This window comes from Vitis vinifera, chromosome 9 (assembly GCF_030704535.1).
Source record: "Vitis vinifera cultivar Pinot Noir 40024 chromosome 9, ASM3070453v1".
Classification (NCBI taxonomy): Eukaryota; Viridiplantae; Streptophyta; class Magnoliopsida; order Vitales; family Vitaceae; genus Vitis; species Vitis vinifera.
Window position 1 is genome coordinate 10,020,598 of NC_081813.1, and position 17,939 is coordinate 10,038,536.

Sequence of the window (17,939 nt, forward strand, 5' to 3'; positions counted from 1 at the left end):
ACGAATTCCCTTGGACCAAATGGGAAGGATGCCAATTTTGTTTGGGATCCAGGGGGAATTCAGCATGAAGTGGGTGTGTGAGTGGGGATGAGCTAAATAGTTCATCTTCTTTTTGGGGTACATGCTATTAGCTTCATTTAAATTCTATGCTTTCTTTAAATTTATGCATGTTTTAGTTTGAATTCTTAGCTTTAATTTAGTTTTAATATGTTTTTAAGATGAGTTTTGAAGTGTTCATGCAGGTACGATGCTTGCAAAAATCGAAATGGAGGTGAAACAGAGGAAACAGGGGAGCCAAAATGCATAAGCAAAGCTCTCAGTGGAATTTCGCACCATGAACACACTCGGTGCGAATTTTTCGCACAGTGACAGTGCATGGTGCGAAAAGGAATTTCTATACATTTTGGAAAGCCAAACCTCCCGGGATGCTATCTTCGCACCTCAATTACCAATGCGAAAACTTTCGCACCTTGTTTATCTTGGTGCGAAATGATTTTCAAGCTAATTTCTAAAAACAAAGCTCTCGGGAAGGCCTTTTTCTTGAATTCCATGTTTTTCCAAGTTTAAAAATTCATGAATGCATTTTCAAACCTTTTGTTTTCAAATCCAAACCCAATTTCTTCCAAAAACAAACACCATTCTAAGCCAAAAATACTATTCACCTTCTTCCACAACCTCCATAGCCGCACACCACCATTCTAAATTCTCCACCTTTCACCAATTTTCTAGTTTTCTCCCATTAGAAACCTTCCCTTCATCCATTCTAAGCCTTAGGAACCCAATTTTAGAAATCCCATCCATCCAAAACTTTTTAAAAATCGAATTTCAAAACCATTCCATGCATGGCCGTCCACTTTGATTTTCATTTTCCATCATTTAATTTTGTTTTTCATCATTTAAAAACTACCCAAACACCTTAGGAATCTTGTTTAGAGCCTAACCATACATTTTAAAAAACCATTTTTGAATTTTTTTCCCAAAACTTGGAAAACACACAGTCGGGCTTCAAAGGAGGTGAACAGTGACTGTGCCAATTTTGGCACTCACTGTTCACTCCTCCTTTGTTTTCCCCTGTTTTAGCCAAAAATCTCCAATTTTAACACCCCTGCAAGCTACATTCAAATGTCATTGCAACTTATATGAGTATACCATCATGGCATGGACCCTTTGAGCCTTGTCCTCAACTGCTCAAAGTGGGGCCCACTCATCATTTTTGTAAATATTTAGTATAAATTCCTCTCTCATTCAATTTTTGAATTTTGAAACAAGTGTTCAACCTTCTCAACTCCAAGTCCACATCACATGAGGTACCACTTCCTTCCTCCTTATTTTCGATTCAAACATTGAGGACAATGTTCATCTCGGTTGGGGGGAGAGATGAGGAAGTAAGTATTAGTTTAAATTTTTATCATACTTAGTTAAATTAGCTACTTTTTTAAATTTTTAAAATTTTTGCTTTAAACTCCATGGATATTAAGGATTAACTCTCAAAATTAAATGAGAGAAGTCGAGTTTCAACTTGATTACATGAGTCTTAGAGTTTGTATTATGCTCTTCTAAAAGTTGATGAATGGTTGAAACTCCCATTGCATGCAAACTTATCTCTTCCACCTTAAGCTATTCGCACACACATACATTAGATTCCGGTTATAAGATGTGAAACTATCTCACCCTCTAAGCTTGAGAAATCATAATTTGACACCTTTAACCTCTCTTTAATAGTGTTGGGACACCTCATAAAGACCAATGAGTCTTTGAAAAAATAGAAAAAAGAAAACGAAAAAGAAAAAGAAAAAAAAAATATAGAATAAACTTCTTTACTTGCCTTGAAACCTGAGCATGGTCCGAAGGGGTGGCGAAAGCCTTTAAAGCCTGGTGCCCTAAGCCTTTATTGGTTGGGAGTCACCGATCCTCTGCTTGTTACATGGGTGAATTGGTTAAGTTTAGTAAGTGAAAAGAATTGTGAATAAGAGGTGCGTTCCTAGCCTATCAAGAGATGGTTAATTTTGCTAAAGCTTAAAGAAAGACTTAGGTTGGGGGGAGATGATAGTTATCCATACTATACTCGGAAGCTAATCACATTAACACTTAGCTTTTAGTGGAAGAATTTGATTTGGATCTTTTGAGAGTGGAAATTCTTTTGATGCTTAAACTTGCATAATATCCATTCTTTGTACTCTATGATCAAGTGAATGCTTTGACAACTCTTATTATAGGTTGAGTTTCACATCTTTATTGATCCATGGATGTCCATCATGCCACTCATATCATTTTTTGGAGTGATTTGCATGATCCCTTTTATGTATATTATTATAGTTTACTTAGTTTTTATCTCCTCCATTGCTAAGGGACTAGCAATGAGTCGGTTGGGGGGTGAAACTTTATGAGGTAGCTAATTTCATATTGATCACACAATAAAAGGATCTATAACTCAAGAATGATATAGTTAATCTTACGAGGTTGATAGTTTTCACCTTGTTAGGTTATAAACACCAATTCATGAAGACACTATATGTAATGGATAATAGGTCACAAACTTGACCAGTTAGAGACTCGTTGTAATATACATATGGTACTAGAGTACAGTTGACTCTCTATGGTAGGAAGTTGAGTTAACCATAGAATTAGATTCATAGGGAGTCAATACTATTAATGGGTCTTAGTGGTCTTTGCTTAAGTTTATATACCTTGATGACATAATTTATGAGGGTCAGATTAGTTCTTAATTCACTTATGTGCATAAAGGCGTTTTGATAACTACATAAGGTTACACAAGGGCTAGTAAACAAAATCTTTAGACTAGGTTAATTAATTAATTGAAGCCTCAATTAATCAATTAAGACCCTTTTAGGTTAAATTAAGTGACCCAAGCCTAAGGTGGGATCAAGTCACTTAATCCAATTAGAAAGCTATTATAAATAGCCTCTTAGTGATTAAGGTTTCAGACTTTTGACATTCTCTCTTATGTTCCAAAGAGAGAACCCTAGTCTCCACCCTTCAAATCTCTGTCATTTAAGTACTTAGCTTTAAAAAAAGGTCATCAAGTGGAAGATCAGTGGTTTGCAAGATATCCAACGACTACTGCAACCTTCGAAAATCAATTTCATTGTAAGAAATTGATCTAGGAACACCCAAATCTTCGATAAGCACTTTTAATTCATAGATCTAGATCCTACTAATGTTTTAAATGCTTTGTTTCCACTAGCCCTAATAATAGTTTCATGTACCTAACAAAATCTAAGGTTTGAGAATGGAGCAATTTGGAGTTACCAATAAAGAGACCAAAAAGCTCTCACCAAAATCTATCTAGCAATGAATGAAAGTACTTTTAAGAAGATTTCAACTGCAACCACTTACAAGGGAATTTGGGAGATATTACAAAATACATACAAGAAAGATTATAAGGAATAAAAAGTTCTTCAAACTCTTAAAGGAGAATATGAAGGTTTTGATATAAAAGAATTGGAATCAATATTTGATTATTTTCTAGATTATTGGGTGTTATGAATTTATTAAAATAAATAAATGAAACTTTAAATGATACTCATGTGATTGCAAAAAATACTTTGATATCTAGATTCAAAGTTTGATTATATGGTTATGGCCATTGAAAAATCTAAAGATTTAGATGTTATGACCATTAATCAACTTATGGGATCATTGTGAAATCATGAAAAAAGATTAAAAAGGAAGAACCATGAAAAAATAGAAAAAATTCTTCAAAAATACATTAGGAAAGAATGAAGAAAACTTTAATGAAAGAAGTTTTAATATTCATAAATGTGGTCGTAGACGTGGCTAACATGATAGAGGAAGTGTAGTTTTAATTCATTAAACAATAAAAGAATAAGCCAAAACTGATTCATCAGGAGAACATGTAAGATGGCACAACTCAAGGCAAAATGACAGGGAAAGGTATGATAAATCCCAAATTTAATGTTATAATTGTAACAAATACAATCATTATGCTTATGAATATAGAAGTTCTAGTAACACTACGGAAAAATGAGCCAACTGTTGGAATATAGCCTTGGAAAGTATAACATGATGTAACAAATGGTTAATTCATTAATAAATTTATCCATTTATGTATCTAGCTTCCTTTAATATCTTATTTGCATTAATTTGTTATCTGAGCATACACACCTATATCACTTGCATTGTATATGACTCAAGTGCATTAGGAGTTTCATAGAGGTACAAGTCATAGGTTCTTTATAAGATGCTTAGTTGTTCACAATCGATTAATAGATTTGAGCAATCTAGCATAGACTATAGTGCACCAACTCCTAATTGGAGGGATGACTTGTCTTGGTCACTAAAATAGGTTTCTCATTGTGAATGCACTAGTATGTATAGTTACACATTGGATAAGACCTATGGTGAATCATGACCTCAAGATATCAGTTTGTCATGATTCACCAAATTACTATACTACATGGACATTCAACCTTGAGAAGCTATTAAGCTTGTGCTAACATTAATAAGAGGATTTGACATATAGGTGAGACCCTAATGTGGTCATATGTCCCTACGAATTGGGTCACTATTGATGGGAACTACTGACAATAGATATTCTCGATATAAGCATTATGATATCTCATGATATTGAGATAGTATGTCCCATTGGGTGATCCAAAGGACATGTGATCAGGAAGACTATGGGCATAGCAATTCCTTTAGTGAGATTTTGACATATGCTCCTTCGAGCTAGAGTATGTCAATTCATCACATAATAGAGGGATATATAACTCAAGGAATGAAGAGGTAATCTTGATAGGTTGATAATATTACTTTGTTAGATTATCAACACTAGTTCATGGGGAGTTTATATGCAGTAGATGGTAGGGCATTTGATTTCATAAGATACTAGAATGCATTTTATTCTCTTTATTAGAATTTTAAATCAACTTCAGAATTGGATTTTGAGGGAGCTAATATTTTTCTATGGGTCCTAGTGGTCCTTTCCCAAGCTCCTAGTTCATGGTGGCACATTGTTTTTTTGAAGATTTTAAGTTTATGGTTCATAAGTATGCATAAGGGCACAATTAACCTAGATTAGTTTACCTAAGCTCAGTTTGGGCTCAAGTCACTTAAACTCATAGGAAGCCCTATATAAAAACCCTTAGGGGTTTAAGGTTCAGACTCTTCCCTATCATATTCCAAAGAGCCTTGAGATAGAAAACCTAGCCATCCTCTAGCTAAAAAAAACCCACACTTTTCTTATGCCTAGATCCATGAGAGATGTGATTAGGTGGAAGAACAATAGGTAGACTAGCTTCATAGTGTTTTCTACAATTTTAGAATCATCTTTGATAACTTCATTGACTTAGAATTGATTTAGGAGCATCAAGATCGAAGGTGTGTTCTTTCTATCTTTAGATCTAAGTTCCTTTATGATTTTGGATACCATGTTTTCTGTTGCATTAAATCTAAAGAAACCTAGGGTAGATATCAAGTACCTTATATGATCCAAGGCCAAGAGACAAATTAATCTAAAGTTACCATCACCAACTATGTTAAAAAGAAATATTAAGAACCTATCATATAGTTAGTATATAAAGGATAAAGAAAAAAAGAAAAACACATGGTATCTTAACACTCAATGCAAGCAATCACATAAAAGCATGTTTGTAGAGCTTGATGAATCAAAAAGTGATCATGTTACTTTTAGAGATACATCCAAAATTCTAGTAAAAGGAAAAGGTAAAATTCTAATTCATTTGAAAATGGAAGTCATCAATTCATCCTAAATGTTTACTATGTGCCCAACATGAAAAATAATATATTAAGTTTAGCTCAACTCTTAGAAAAATTCATATGAAAAATCAAAGTCTCTCAATAAGGGATCAACATGTCAATTCAACTATTAATGTGTCTATGACAAGAAATAGAATGTCTTTGTTAAAAATTAAAAATGATGTGTAAAATGTCTAAAATCTTATGTCAATGATTTCTCTTGAATTTGACACTTAAGATTTAGAACCTCAAATTTGGAGGATTGAAATTGTTGAGCAAGAAAAATGTTGTGAGAAGATTGTCTTCTATAGAACACCTGAATTAATCATATGAAGAATGCATACTTAGAAAAAATGCTCAGAAGAGTATTTCAAAAAAAGCAACCGCAAGAGTAAAGAAGCCTCTAGAGCTAATTAATGTCGATGTATTGGCCAATTCATCTAAATTCTTTTGGTAATAATAAATGCTTTTTACTTTTCATTGACGATTTGAGTAAAAAAAAAACTTACGTGTAATTTTTTACAAAAAAAAAAATTGAAGTACTTTGTGCTTTTAAGAAATTTAAATCACTTGTTGAAATGGAAAGTGGCCACAATATAAAGGCAATGAGATCCAATAGAGAAGAGGAATTCATATAAAAAAATTGAAGAATATTGTGCAAATCATTGTACTCGTCAACCTTTAATAGTTTTACATTCCATAAAAAAAATAGTGTAGTTGAAAGAAAAATAGAACTATTCTTGACATGACTTAAGGTATGACGAAAAGTAAGAAGATGATTAAACAATTTTGAGTAAAAGAGATTGACTGTGTAGGTTATTTGTCGAATCATTCTTCTAATTGAAGTGTATAGAATAAAACACCACAACAAGCTTGGAATGGAAGAAAGTCAGGTTTTTTCACATATAAGTGTATTTGGAAGCCTTACATAAGCTCATGCATCAGATAAAAAACAAAGTTAAATGACAAAAGTGGAAGATATATTTTCATTAGTTTTGCCTTAAGCTCTAAAGGATAGAAATTATACAATCCAAACAATGGAAATATCATTGTTAGCAGAGATGTTAAGTTTAATGAAGAAGAAGCATGGGATTGGGATGCTCAAGAATACACTATGATACTCTTTCCCTCTATGAAGAAGAAAAACAAACAATTGGAAGCTTATTAGAGATTGTTACTCTACTTTCATCACCACCTTGATCAACTCATGAAGTTCCAACAACATCATCCTCATTAGAAAGTTTAAATGTTTAAAGGACACCATGTTTTAGAAGTCTACAAGAGATTTAAAATCAAAATGATCCAACCTTTTTTTGTCTTTTGAAAATTGTGAACCAATAAGTTTTGAAAATGCAATTCAAGACCAAAGATGAAACGCTGCTATGGATGAGGAAATAAAAGTAATAAGGAAGAATGACACATGGGAACTCAAATCCCTTCCAAAAGGGAAAATGACAATTGGAGTAAGATGGGTGTATAATGAAAGGAAGAATACAAAACGAGAAGTGCAAAGATACAAAGAAAGATTGATAACTACTGTGTGAATTAAGAAATCATTGATTTTATTATCAAAAAATCAAGTTTTCCATGATCAAACCAAACACATTAATACATGATGTCATTTTATTATATAGTGCACTATGAAAAATGAAGTGTAATTAAAATTTATAGAATCTCAAGTTCAAATTACAAATATTTTTATCAAACTTCTCAAGTTTGAAGATCTTAGAAGGTTAAGGATACTACTTAGAGTTACAAATCAAGTACTGTAAGGGTGCATGTTGGAAAGTAAAACTTAATTTTAAAAGTTTCTAAATATTAAAATTAGATTTAGTCTCTAAAAGAATATTTTATTTTAAGTGGTTACTTCAATTTCTATATAATTGAGTAGTCAAGTCCTAGATGGTTTCTATATACTGTTATTAGGAGTTTATATTTAGTTACATGTGAGTATTTATAAATATGAAATTATGTAACATTTAAAAAAAAAAATTGTGGAGGAGAAAAAAAATTTAATTCTTTCCAATTTTTATCTTCTTTTGTAACTATTTTATTTTTCTTTTAACCCTATTACTCCAACAGTCTTCTACCATTCCATACAAAATCTATCTCATAGTGGAAAGAATGATCAAGTTAAAGAACATAAAAAAAACTATCTAGAAAACTTATTATGAATTAATATAGTAAACTTAGTTATACAGTAGATTATTTGCCATGTACAGGATAATTTTGAAGCCACAATGCAACATAAATTTCATTGATATGGCATGCACAAAGTTTTCAAAACATTTAACCCTTCACCATATGCTTGAAATATGCAATAATTTGTAGCTAATGAAGTGTTTGAGGTCTTATGCCATACCGACATAATGTGCTATGAGTGATGATGCCATGTTTGTACAAAATGTGCTTATGAAGAAATGATGTAATTCTCTTCATCACACGCACCTGATGTTTTAATTATGCTCCAAAAGTTCACGCATGTTTGATAGTTCTCAGGACACTGGAGTATCTGTTTGCTCTTAGAAGTTTGTGGGCATTGTTGGTGAAGCTCATCTTCCTTTGGGTCTTCAACATACATACCTTGTAGATTAAATAACAATGATAATAAATATTTTTAAACATAAATTGTATATGATCCACTCCATTGATTATCATAGCAGAAACATCCTTGGAAAATCAATACAAAGTACCAACTTCAAATAGTTGATACAAGTACTTTTCATGCTCAGTCATACTACTATGACATATTGATTAAAATTACCTCAATCATATAAAAAGTTAAACTCCAAGCAAATTCAAAAGTAACTTTTTGAAGCAAATAAATTAAGCTATATTTTGTGTTAGAATCAGTTACCTACTTCTGTTACTTGGTTAAACTTAATCTGTTAGAATATAACTTAGTATCTTTGACAAAATATAAATCTCTAACAAATTATAATAATGTATAAGAGTTTTTCTTTATCCAGATTCAATGTACAAATTATATATAAATAATAACAAAGCTCACACAATAGAGCATTCTTTTGGGATTCTTTAACCTTCTAGTTATCTCTTTGAAATTTAATGTTCTCCATTAATATCCTGCTTAAGTTTGTATCCATGGTATCAGAGAAGTGTTGATTTGTATCCATGGCTACCACAAATCGTTTTGCTAATAGCAGTGAAATTGTTGAAGCTTCTCTTGGATCATAACCTTCCTCATTGACTTCACCTTTTTCTTCTCTATAACTTCTGGCGATCACAAGTCATTCCTACAATTTGTACTCATGGATTGGAAGATTTCATTCTTGGCACAAAGCTGTCCTGAACAGTATGTTTCAACATGTATCAGTCCTCCAACAGAAGTAATTCATAAAATCAATCTTGATTACATCAACTGGACTAGACTTGATTAGTTCTTGGTTAGTTGGTTGCTCTTCAATTTTTGAATCTTTCTATGGTCATTGTTTGATGCACAACATCATTTAAGGTTTGGAGAACACTTGAGAGATTATTCACCATTGAATCTAAGGCTACAATACTATAACTCCATTATTTGCTGCAATCCACTGGTAAAGGCTCTATTTTAATTGTTGATTATATCTTGAAGCTGAGAGGAATTGCATACACATTTTCTACTACTGGTCAAGTCATAACGGATGAGAAGCTTGTCATGTATATTCTTGGAGGTTTGAATAGCGAATATGATCCAACTGTCATAAATTTAACATCTAGGAATGTTAATGTTTCTCTAGAAGAAGCACAATTCTTGTTGTAAAGTTAAAAAATGCATATTAAACAGCAGAATTCTATTATAGGACCCTCAGTAAATTATGCAATCAAGAGGCAATGGTGGTAGAGGCAATGGTAAACCAATTTGTCAACTCTATGGCAAGGTTAGACATATGGTAGTAAAAAGGCATCATAGATTTAACATTAGTTTCGTAGGAAATTCAGAATTTGAATTCACAAAAAAGAACTACCCAAGGAGATGGTCAGCATCAAGCCTACATAATCTCCCCTAAAACAGTCATGGCCTCAAATTGGTACATGGACAGTAGTGCTACTAATCACATAACTACAAGTCTCAACAACCTTACTATCAAGGAGAACTACAGGGGCAAAGAGAAACTCACATAGGTAATGGCCAAAATCTTAACATTAAACAAGTTGGTTCTACTTCTTTCAATTTGCACACCAATTCCCAACCTTCAAATCTCAAAAACATTCTTCATGTTCTTTCCATCACCAAGAACCTATTGAATATTTCTCATTTTTCTAATGATAATAAGGTCATTTTGGAATTTTATGTTGATTGTTTCTATGTGAAGAACAAGAACTCAAGGAAAGTACTTCTACAAGGCACTCTTAGGAATGGGTTGTACTAGTTAAATGTATCTAGTCTTCACTTAAGGTTAAAGTCTTCTTTAACTTCTCAAAATGTTGTTCTACCATCTGTATACCTAACTGAAGCAATTGATTCAAGTGTTTCAACTACTTTAGATACTCCTACCTCTATGATTACAAATAATTGTTTTGCTACTAATTTGAAGCCTTGTATTCTTGAACCCAAAGTCAATACTACGGCTGCATTTTGGCATCACAGGCTAGGACATCGATCTAAATTTGTTCTTGATCTTGTTCTCAAGAACTAATATGTCCCTAATATAGATAAACATGATTTGTGTACTACTTATCAATATGGTAAGGCTTGTTAATAACATTTTCTTTCTTTAATGAATAAAACTAGTTCACTTTTACAACTTGTACATTCTGTTCTTTGGGGTCCAACTCCACTTTTATCAAATGAAATATTTCATTACTATATTCATTTTATGGATGATTTTACTAGCTAGGTTCACATGGATCTACCCCTTAGATACATACAAAATTTGAGGCAAAAACAGCCTTCTTGCATTGTCAATCCTTTATGGAAAGACAATTTGACAAAAAGATTAAGTGACCACAAACTAATTGGAAGGGTAAGTGCCAAAGCCTATTACTTTATCTTAATCAAGTTGGCATGGCTTTTAAACACCCTTATCCCCACACACATCAACAAAATGGAAAGCCGAGAGAAAATATAGACACATGGTTGAAGTAGGTCTAACTCTTTTAGCTTAAGCTCATATGCCTCTTCAATACTAGTGGTATTCATTTTCAATTGTTGTGTATTTAATAAACTAACTTGCAACTTCAGTTCTCAACCACCTTGCACCTTTTGAAGTCTTTTTTAAACAAAGGGCCTTAAACAAATAACTGGTTTAGACTATTTTGAAACTTTTAGTCCTATGGTTAAGCCTTCTACCATCTGAGTTATTTTAAAATTGGCTATTACAAAGTTTTAGGACATTCAACAGATTGATATCAACAAGGCATTTCTTAATGGTGAGTTGCAAGAGATGCTATACATGGCACAACCTATAGGCTTTGTTGATATAGCCAAACCAAATTATGTTTGTAGGTTACACAAGGCCTTGCATGGGTTAAAACAAGCCCCAAGAGCTTGGTTCAATAAGGTAAAGAATGCATTACTTGACTAGGGATTTCAAAATTTTGTAGCTAACACTAGCTTATTTATTCATAAGAAAGATAACACATGATTACTACTCAAAAAGTGTTATTTCATAGCTTGTAATTAACTCTTATAAACACTTTTGAGTAGTAGTTATCACCTTTTAACCTAATTAACATATTAAGGACCCTTGGAATCGATTATAATCAAATTGTGTTAAGTTTTGGTGTTTTGATAGCTTTTTTATCACCAAAGCAATCAGAGATTCAGGAGAGTTCTTTGGAATCCATGGCAAAAGATGTCCGGACAGGGCGTCCGGACACACCATTGGAAAGCGGCAGAACGTGGGCTGTAGCAAGGCTTGCTCACTTTAGTCAATATTTTCCATCTGGACACCATATCCGGATAGGATATGCTATCATTCGGAGTGTGATGTTCACGAGTACCGGATAGCATGGCGGTGCGTGTCCCCTGAGGGAATCCGGATTTTTCATCCGGATAGCCTTGCGCACTCCATGTCATCCGGGAGAGGGGTCCCTACACCTTGTGCATGCAGACGGTCCTCCTTTGCGCAGCATAGCTCAATCCACCCGGGGAAGAATTCCGTGCGCCGACATTTCACATCCGGAATTCCGTGCGCCGACATTTTACATCCGGATATCTCACAGCCGGATGGGAGAGGAGGACACTTCAACTTCTCCGGTCAGACATATCCGGACCTTCTAATAACGTTTACCCGCAAAGTTCTTCTCTCAGTATACAGTGCAGCGGTGTTCTCCTGAAGCTTCCTAATATTTCCGACCGATATTTTGAGATATTTTGGGATATTTTTTAGATATTTGTTGTCTAAATCCCCAAACTCTCCTTGTAACCCACCTATCATAGGATTCCTTAGTCTTTAAGTAAGTACAAAGGGTGAATAACCTCATATATATAGTTTGTAATTTTCTTTACAAAGATCATCAATTATGTAATCAGTGGAAGAAAGAAATATAATTCACAGAGCACTTGCTCTGTTTTTTCTTCATATAATTGTTTTCTCGTTAGTTTTCTTACTAGCAAAACAAGCTCTGAGGAAGTTTCCTCAGAGAATGAGTGGCTAGACTTTTAGTTCCTTGGAGTTAAGGTTGCCGGGAAAGGTTCCAAGTGCATGAATTAGTAGCTTTGTGGTTTCAACCATTAATGAAGAGAAAGTGTGATCCTTTAATGATTTCTATGTTTTTAGTTAACTTAAAACACCTTCAAGTCACTTGAGCCAACACTTGGTAAGGCACGTGATCTCCGTCCATGGAGATGCACTTGTTTATCTCTTGCGAGCTTTTGGGAAGTGACTTGGAGGTAGGATTTTCTAGAATTGCCAACACTTGGTAAGCTTTTGGACTCCAAGGAGACATCCATTAGTTATCTCTTGCGAGCTTGAGAAGGGAAGTCCAAAGTTAAAGATCACCTTGAATGGCAAATGCTAGGTGAGAGGCACGAGCCATTGCAAGTTGCATCAGTGAGAGGGAATTAGAGCTGAAATCCATTTAAAGGTTACATCTGTACAACACCGGTTAGAGAATTGACTATATGTTAATTCTCTAATGCGAGGAAATGAACCAAATGACCAGAACTCTGTTTTTGCATAAGGAACCTCCCTTGTGAACCTGAACCTCCAACTTCATAAGTAATTTCCATTACTTTCTTTTTAGTTAGCTTTAAACAAAACCTCATTTAAACAAAGTTTGTGTTTTATTTCTTAAGCTAACCTTGAAATGAAAAAGCACCAATTTACTTTGAATTGGTATCAGTTGTGAGTTGAAAACCCTTCCCAGTGAACGATCCTAGAGCCACTATGCTATATTAGCTAAGCTATCCTAATGCATGGTGATATAGGTTATAAATTTTGTTGATTACTTTCTCAATCAAAGAGCACCAGCTGGACATGAATCAGCTGAGACACCAATTGGGAACGAATCAACACACTTATCATTTTGCTAGTATCTGTTGATGACATCCTAATCACGAGCACTAATGCTTCCCAGGTCAATCAAGTGGTTAAAGACTTAAAAAAAAGAAGTTTTACATAAATCAAAGAGCATTCCTACTCTTATATTTTTTGGAAATAAATTGTCTCTATCACAAGGAGAGCCATTTAAAGATCCTTCCCTATACCATAGCACAATTGGTGCTTTACAATATCTAACTATGATCAGGCTAAACATCTCACCTGCTGTTAATAAACTAAGTCAGTTTTACATGCTCCAACCACTGATCATTGGAAGGCTTGCAAAAGAGTCCTTAGATATCTTCATGACACAGTTGGTTATGGCTTGCATTTCAAACCAACTAAAGGCTTATTTCTTAAAGGGTTTGCATATGCAGATTTGGCCAGTAGCTTAGATGATCGAAGGTCGACTAGTGGCTATTGTGTGTACTTGGGTGGAAATTTGATTTAATGGAGCTTAAGGAAACAAAAGGTTGTTGCTCGCTCCAGCATAGAATCAGAATGCAAGTCATTAGCTCAAGTGGCCATAGAGATTCTTTGGCTTCAGTCTTTGTTTCATGAGTTGGAAATTAAAATTGCAAGTTGTCCTATACTATGGTGCGATAATATTGGAGCAAGTTCATTAGCTTCCAACCCTGTGTTTCACATCAGAACAAAGCATATCGAGATAGATGTGCATTTCATCCGTGTAAAGGTATTAGCCAAAGAGTTAGATGTTAGATATATTTTCATAAAAAAACAAATTGCATATTTGCTCACTAAGCCACTTTAGAACCACGGTTTGAACAACTTCGAAATAGGCTGACAGTGACTCTATCCCGTTCAACTTGAAAGGGAGTGTTAGAATCGGTTAGATAGTTCAGTTAGTTGGTTAAACTTAATATGTTAGAATTCAACTCAACATCTTTAACAGAATATAAATCTCTAACAAATTGTAACAGTGTAGAAGAGTTTTTCTTTGTCCAAATTCAATATATATACAGGTTACATATAAATAATGATAGAGCGCACATAATAGAGCATTCTTTTGGGATTCTTAAACCTTCTGATTATCTCTCTAAAATTTTATGTTCTCCATTAACATTCTCCCTAAGTTTCATAGCACATTTCAAGTTTCTTTTGGGAAAATGTAGGTTGGCATTTAGCTTATTGTAGAGTAGGCCAGAAAATTCCCTCATACAGGTGAAACTATTTTTCCTTGAAGTTGCTTCAAATTGTAATATAAAAAAAGTGGATCCAACACTCACCTCGATGCTCGGAAGTTACTTTTGTTCCTTGTTTTGGGTTCTCTGCATCGCCATCCTTCTGACAGTTTGGTGCAAATATAGTAATTGCTGAAATTTTAAAGTAGCAATTGGTTGCAGAATTATGATGATAAAGAAATGCAAATATTATTTGGGGACTGTTGCGTCACTCATATTAAGCCCTACTTTACCAACTAGATTGCTAGCAATGGGCCGCCCGATGAATTATATATATGCATGAATCATTTAGCCAACCCGCAAGCTCCAATTATTACATGGAATCACACAAACATTCTTTTATATATATATATATATATATATATATATATATCACTATACCAAATAGATTGCTAGCAATGGGCCGCCAGATGAATTATATCTACTCAAACTGATTGGGTTGAAGTTTGTTGTCCTTGTCTATTGTCATTCCATGAGTTTTTTCATCACCATTGTAGGACTGATTTTGGTAGTTAAGGGCTTGATGGTGTGGCAGATTTTCTATCACGAAATGAAAGGAATTACACTGATATGTGATCACAAGCTTCTATTGTTCATTTTTCATTATAGGGATGTGGTAAGAGAATGCCTCAGGGAAAATGAGTAAACTAAGCATTGTTGCATCTGAATGATCTTAAAACCATTTGCAATTAAAACTAGGCACATTATTATTCATATAAGTAATTAATATTACTGGTGTGGTTGGGGGCTATAAGGTCGTCTACCGTTCCATACAAAATCAGTCTCATGGTGGAAAGAGTGATCAATTAAAGGGCATAAGAAAAACTATCTAGGAAACTTATTATGAATTAACATGGTACATTATTTGTCATTTACAGGGTACTTTTGAAGCAACAATGCAACGTAAATTTTAATGTTATGGCATGCACAAAGTTTTCAAAACATTTAGGTGGTGTTTGCTTTTTTTAGTTAAATCTAAATAGAACTTAATTTAACTCAACTTTAAATACAACTTAATAGTATCAAGTATTATATTGTTTGTTTTTTTATTATTTTATTTCTATTAAGTATTAAGCATTGATAGGGTGAGAATTATGTAAAGATTGTGTTTTAACTACTTCGAAAAAGTTTTGTTTTTTTTTAGTATCAATTAAACTTTGGTTTTTCTATTCATTGAAAAAAATTAAAAATTAAATAATAAAGAGAAAAAAAACTAAAAACAAGCAATCTAAAGTCTAAAAATAAATTGCATTCGGTGTTAAGTTAAACAAATAAATATTAGTTAGCCTTATACCATTTGCTTGAAATATTAGTTTGCATTCACTAACTTGAAGCTAATGAAGTGTTTGAGTGATGATGCCTTGTTTGTAAAAAATGTTTTTATGAAGAAATTATCAATGTTTTTAGAATTTGATTGAACATAAATATATATTTTTATTTTATTGAAATTAAAAATAATTATAAGAAATTAAAAAATATATAATTAAATTTTTTAATAATATTTCATTTTTTATATTTGATATATTGATAAAGATAAATATAAATGTATTAATATATTAAATTTTATTAAATGAAATATCTATAATATTTAAATGATATATTTAAAATAAAAGGGAAATTATAATATTTAATTTTAATTACATATCCATGTATTTTGTTATTTTAAAGTTTTAAAAATTATTATATTAATTAGTTTATTATATGATAAAAGTTTAAAAGGAGGATATATATATATATATATATATTTAACATAATATTTATCAAAGCAGCTTTGTAGGCCAGTGGCCCTTTGCTTGTTTTGTAGGCTAGTGGGTCAGTTGAGAATAGAAAGCGACAGTCCATAGTTTTTAGTCAAACAATGGTTCATCGGTTGACCGGTTTATATGAAACCAGATGGTTCAAGCGGTTTGACGGTCTAATCTTTGAATAGTCCATTTCAGCAAACCGATTGGACCCGCTACTTTGGTCAAATTTTCAAAATATTAGAAATTATGCCATTCCCTTCATCACACATACCTGATGTTTTAATCATGTCCCCGAAGTACATGCATGTTTGATAGTTCTCAGGACCCTCGGGTATCTTTTTTCTCGTAGAAGTCTGTGGGCTTTGTTGTGGAAACTCATCTTCCTTGAGGTTTTCAACATACACACCTTGCAGATTAAATAACGACGTCAATAAATAGTTTGATATAGTTAATAGTAAACATCAATTGTATATGACCCACTCCATTGTTTGTCATAGAGGAAAATTCCTTGGAAAATCGATACAAAGTACCAGTTTCAAAGTTAAATTAGACCGTCACAGAACAGATCACGTAGAGACTCACAATGATAGATAATTCTTTCGAACCAGCTGAGGGGAGTACCACTTCTGAATGCAGTGGGCTTACTCGCCAGGAGATGGAGAGGGGTAAGTCCATTCTCGTCAACCGAGTCAACTAGATCTCCATACTGTTGAATTATTTGGAATGCCATATCTGCAGTACTCAACAACACAAGAATAAAAATGCCTAATTTAATGTACAGAAACATAAAAGTCTAAAACAAACAAAAATATTTCACAATAGAAAGGATAGTATATGAAAAAAGACTCGTATGTAAAAATGTCACCGAAGTATTCTCCATCGATAACGCAGTGAAGTATATTTCTGCCATCATCCCTCCGACAGTAATTGCGGCGTTCAGAGCTCTCACACATTCCATGTAGGAAAAGAAAAGTTTCTTTCTGACCGCGGAGGGCTGCCAAGAAGAGCGGTGTTTCCGCTTTGCTGTTGGGAAAACCCACCAATTTCCTATCCTTATCAGTGATACACTTGCACATTTGAACATTTCCTATTGATGCAGCCAAATGGAGAGGAGTGTCTCCCTCCTCATTTCCAATCTTCAAAGCATCAAGCTCGGACGGACTAATCTGTCCAACCAGTTTTTCAACTATTTTTTCTTCCGTATCTGAGACTGCCATATACAATATTGTCTCCCCCGATGCAGGGATGATAGCCTTGTGAGCACTGGGGTGTTGCTCGCATATTCTTACAACTTCTTCCCAATCATTTTGCATGGCGCAATCGAACAACTTCACTTTAATAGCTTCCAGTTCTGCATCCTCAATTGCAAATGCCATTCTTCCTCTTAAAACAACAACCACCACTGACCATAAGGTTGGTTGATCCACACACATACATATATATAGAGAGAGAGAGGGGGGAAACCAATACCTTGCTTCAGATTTGGGGCAACTAAAGTAAAAGAAGCCTTATAGAATCTTATCAATACAAAAGAATACCATCTTTTGTTTCGACCTCTCTCTTTTCCATTTTTATTGTAAAAATTCTGGCGGTCAAAATTTAAAAAGTATTCTCGGATGTGATTAAGAAACAGGAAAAGCAAAAGTGGCTATTCTCTTTATTTTGGTGTACGTTTTGTTCCGAAAAAGAAAGAAAGAGATAAGTAAAGTTTATGAAATTCTTTGATAATTCATAAGAACGCGTTATAAAAAATAACTTCTTTGAGAAAT

At 33.5% G+C, this 17,939-nt stretch overlaps 1 protein-coding gene and 1 long non-coding RNA gene across 2 annotated transcripts; both read right to left on the reverse strand.

Moving 5' to 3' along the window:
• Window positions 1-8,187: 8,187 nt before the first annotated feature.
• Window positions 8,188-14,561, reverse strand: LOC132254315 (uncharacterized). The gene is made up of 2 exons (XR_009466571.1): window positions 14,471-14,561; window positions 8,188-8,322 (listed from the first exon to the last, which is right to left on the reverse strand). It is a non-coding gene; the product is annotated as an uncharacterized LOC132254315 (long non-coding RNA).
• A 285-nt stretch (window positions 14,562-14,846) lies between these two features.
• On the reverse strand, window positions 14,847-17,546 carry LOC104880326 (uncharacterized). Its single transcript, XM_059739562.1, has 4 exons — window positions 17,036-17,546; window positions 16,753-16,902; window positions 16,442-16,576; window positions 14,847-14,965 (listed from the first exon to the last, which is right to left on the reverse strand). Exons 1-4 carry the CDS (start codon window positions 17,544-17,546, stop codon window positions 14,847-14,849), a joined length of 915 nt encoding a protein of 304 aa, XP_059595545.1.
• Between the last annotated feature and the right edge of the window lie 393 nt (window positions 17,547-17,939).

Coding starts and splice junctions, on each gene's coding strand:
- LOC104880326 (XM_059739562.1), bottom strand. CDS start 17,546: ATGGCATTTGCAATTGAGGATGCAGAACTGGAAGCTATTAAAGTGAAG. Junction 16,577..16,752: donor CGAAAGAATTATCTATCATT/GTGAGTCTCTAC, acceptor TTAATCTGCAAG/GTGTGTATGTTGAAAACCTC. Junction 14,966..16,441: donor GGACATGATTAAAACATCAG/GTATGTGTGATG, acceptor ATTTCGTGATAG/AAAATCTGCCACACCATCAA.